Source organism: Vicia villosa, linkage group LG1 (assembly GCF_029867415.1).
Source record: "Vicia villosa cultivar HV-30 ecotype Madison, WI linkage group LG1, Vvil1.0, whole genome shotgun sequence".
NCBI lineage: Eukaryota > Viridiplantae > Streptophyta > Magnoliopsida > Fabales > Fabaceae > Vicia > Vicia villosa.
Genome location: NC_081180.1, coordinates 6,761,147 through 6,763,592, shown reverse-complemented (window position 1 = coordinate 6,763,592; position 2,446 = coordinate 6,761,147). Strand labels below are relative to the sequence as shown.

Here is a 2,446-nt window from a genome sequence, read left to right as displayed (position 1 = left end):
TTAAAATATTATAACAACAAACATTATATTTGAAGAATTTATGGAAGCTATCTAAAACCTTTCAAAATACACCTCCAATTCAGTTTTTAAGTTTTATAAAATTGAGAATTTTATATTATGAATAATATAAACCCCTGAAAGTCCTCATGTTCCAAATCTCTCAATTTTACATTTGTTGACAGGTTATGTATCTTTAATCAATTTAGGAGCTTCTCGTGATGCATAGCATGTGGAGGGAGGACTAACATTGAATTGTTCAAAAGTTTTCATTTTTTTGTGTTTTTTTCCCTTTTATATTCCATCACAGCTCTTGAAAAAGTACTAATTTGACAAACATCACACTACAAAGCGTTCAACCTTTCTTCCCTTTGTTTATGCATTTATCTTCTCTGCTTCCTCTTCCTCAGTTGCATCGTCTTTATTTTTGGGTTTTGTTGAAGTTATGCCATTATCAACCATTATCTCTACAAGTTGCTCTTCACTTTTAGATTCATTTATACTCTTATGAACCATCGATGTATCAACTATTTCAGTGGCCTTGACATTCACAATTTTTTCACTTTCTTTGTTGCTCTTGCAAATCTCTCTATTTTGTCCAGCTTCCTTAGTCTTGTGCTTCTTACCATTTAGATGAGCATTCAAGCCACTCTCACTTGTGGCTTTAATTCCACATAGTGCACAACTCCACTCTTGCTTCAATTTTTTCTTCAAATTAAATGTAGAAGGCCCAGTCTCCGAATTAGCCAACGCCGTTGCTTTTCGTTTTGCATAAAAGAGTTCGGGATCTGGCCTATCCTGCATTGATATACCCAAATAAAACATGAGATGAATTATGTTTATAAATATATTTTTTCGAATTGATTATGTAAGTAAATTGTTGTTACTTATAAACCAACTATTTTTTAAAATAAAATATATTTTTACTTTATCCCTTTATATCAAAACAATAGCATAACTTTGTCATCAAAAAAATAAAATCATATCAATACTTAACATATGCACAGAAAAATGTCATTTGAACATCAATTTTTTGGGAGAGTAAAATTTGACAGCTTTTTAAATAATCAAAACAATTTATTAATCACATACAAAACTTTATTAACAGATATATCAAGTATTGTAGTAACTTATTAATCATTTATTAACAACAAATTTAATAGTATGTAATCTTAATTTTTAAGTGTTGTTCGCAATTTTGATTAATAATGTTTAAATTTGTAGTTAATTAAATTCAATTTATGATTGATAATTTATCTCATTTTGATATACTCATTACACACGTGAATTGCAATCAGGATTCCTCTTCAACGTAATCAAAACAAAGGAACTTATACAGCCAAAAGACAGAAAAATAGTGAAATTTAAGATTGAAAAGAGGTAGCATACAAAGAGTTAACATAACATAACACAAGAGAATGGAAAAAAAAGTTATGAAAACTGACCAACACGATAACTTTGTCCTCATTATTGATCTCTGGAGAAGGGTCGATTGCCGTAGGAGGCAGAATCATCGTTGGTTGCGACGAAGCCATATGGCCAAAAACAACAGAGTTCATCACCGAGTTCACCACCGTTGGATTTGACCACTGTGGGACTCCATGAATATTCAGGGGCCTCTGTATTGAAATCCCCAAATCTCTCTCAATTGCAAGCTCCCTCCTCACTTCTTCCTCCAACTCCATCCGTCGCAGAATTTCTCGGCGGATTTGCTCCTTCTCAACTTCTCGCTGTAGTGCCGCCTCGCCGGTTAATGGTGGTCTGAAGCCAGAAAAACCACCGTCCACTGAAAAACAACAATGAATATTACGAGATATAAAATAAAATAGGTTTATTTTCTTTCGTTTAAAAGTGTGCTGTTGAAGCAAAATGGCATTTTGATTGACTTACTTTGAAGTGATCGATCAGGGAGATATGTGGCTGGGGAAGGAGAATGCGATGTTGGTGGTGGTTTGACGTTGTCGATGGCACGGTATTTGAACTCCATTGAAGAAGAACTTGAAACTTAAATGTTGAAAGAGAAACGTAGAAATTGAAAAAGTGATTATTATTGTTATGATGAGAATGAGAGCTACACACAAACACATTGATATTTAAAGGAGAAAAAAAAAAGCGGGAAGAATGCGGTTTGGGGGAGATGTAACTCACGCGCAGAACTTGAACGCGTTGGTTAGAAGCATAAGGTAAAGAATTTAAAATAATACTACTTTCACCAATTCATTTTTTGTTTTGCATAATCATTTATTGTAAATATCTTTTTCTTTAAATATTTTTCTACCAAAATTGAAAATTCAATTTTTTACAACGATACAAATTTTTCTATAAAAGGTTGATGCTACTTTTTTGTATTATTATTTTCTATATAAATAAATTTACTGATAGGTGTATTTGGTCAATAATATTATCTTTAAAATAAAATGAAATAAATAATAATTCATATTTTTAAAAT

The 2,446-nt window shown here is 31.6% G+C and overlaps 1 protein-coding gene across 1 annotated transcript; it reads right to left on the bottom strand.

Moving 5' to 3' along the window:
- Positions 1 to 372: 372 nt before the first annotated feature.
- On the bottom strand, positions 373 to 1,984 carry LOC131617898 (uncharacterized). Its single transcript, XM_058889494.1, has 3 exons — positions 1,888 to 1,984; positions 1,443 to 1,783; positions 373 to 795 (listed from the first exon to the last, which is right to left on the bottom strand). Exons 1-3 carry the CDS (start codon positions 1,982 to 1,984, stop codon positions 373 to 375), a joined length of 861 nt encoding a protein of 286 aa, XP_058745477.1.
- Between the last annotated feature and the right edge of the window lie 462 nt (positions 1,985 to 2,446).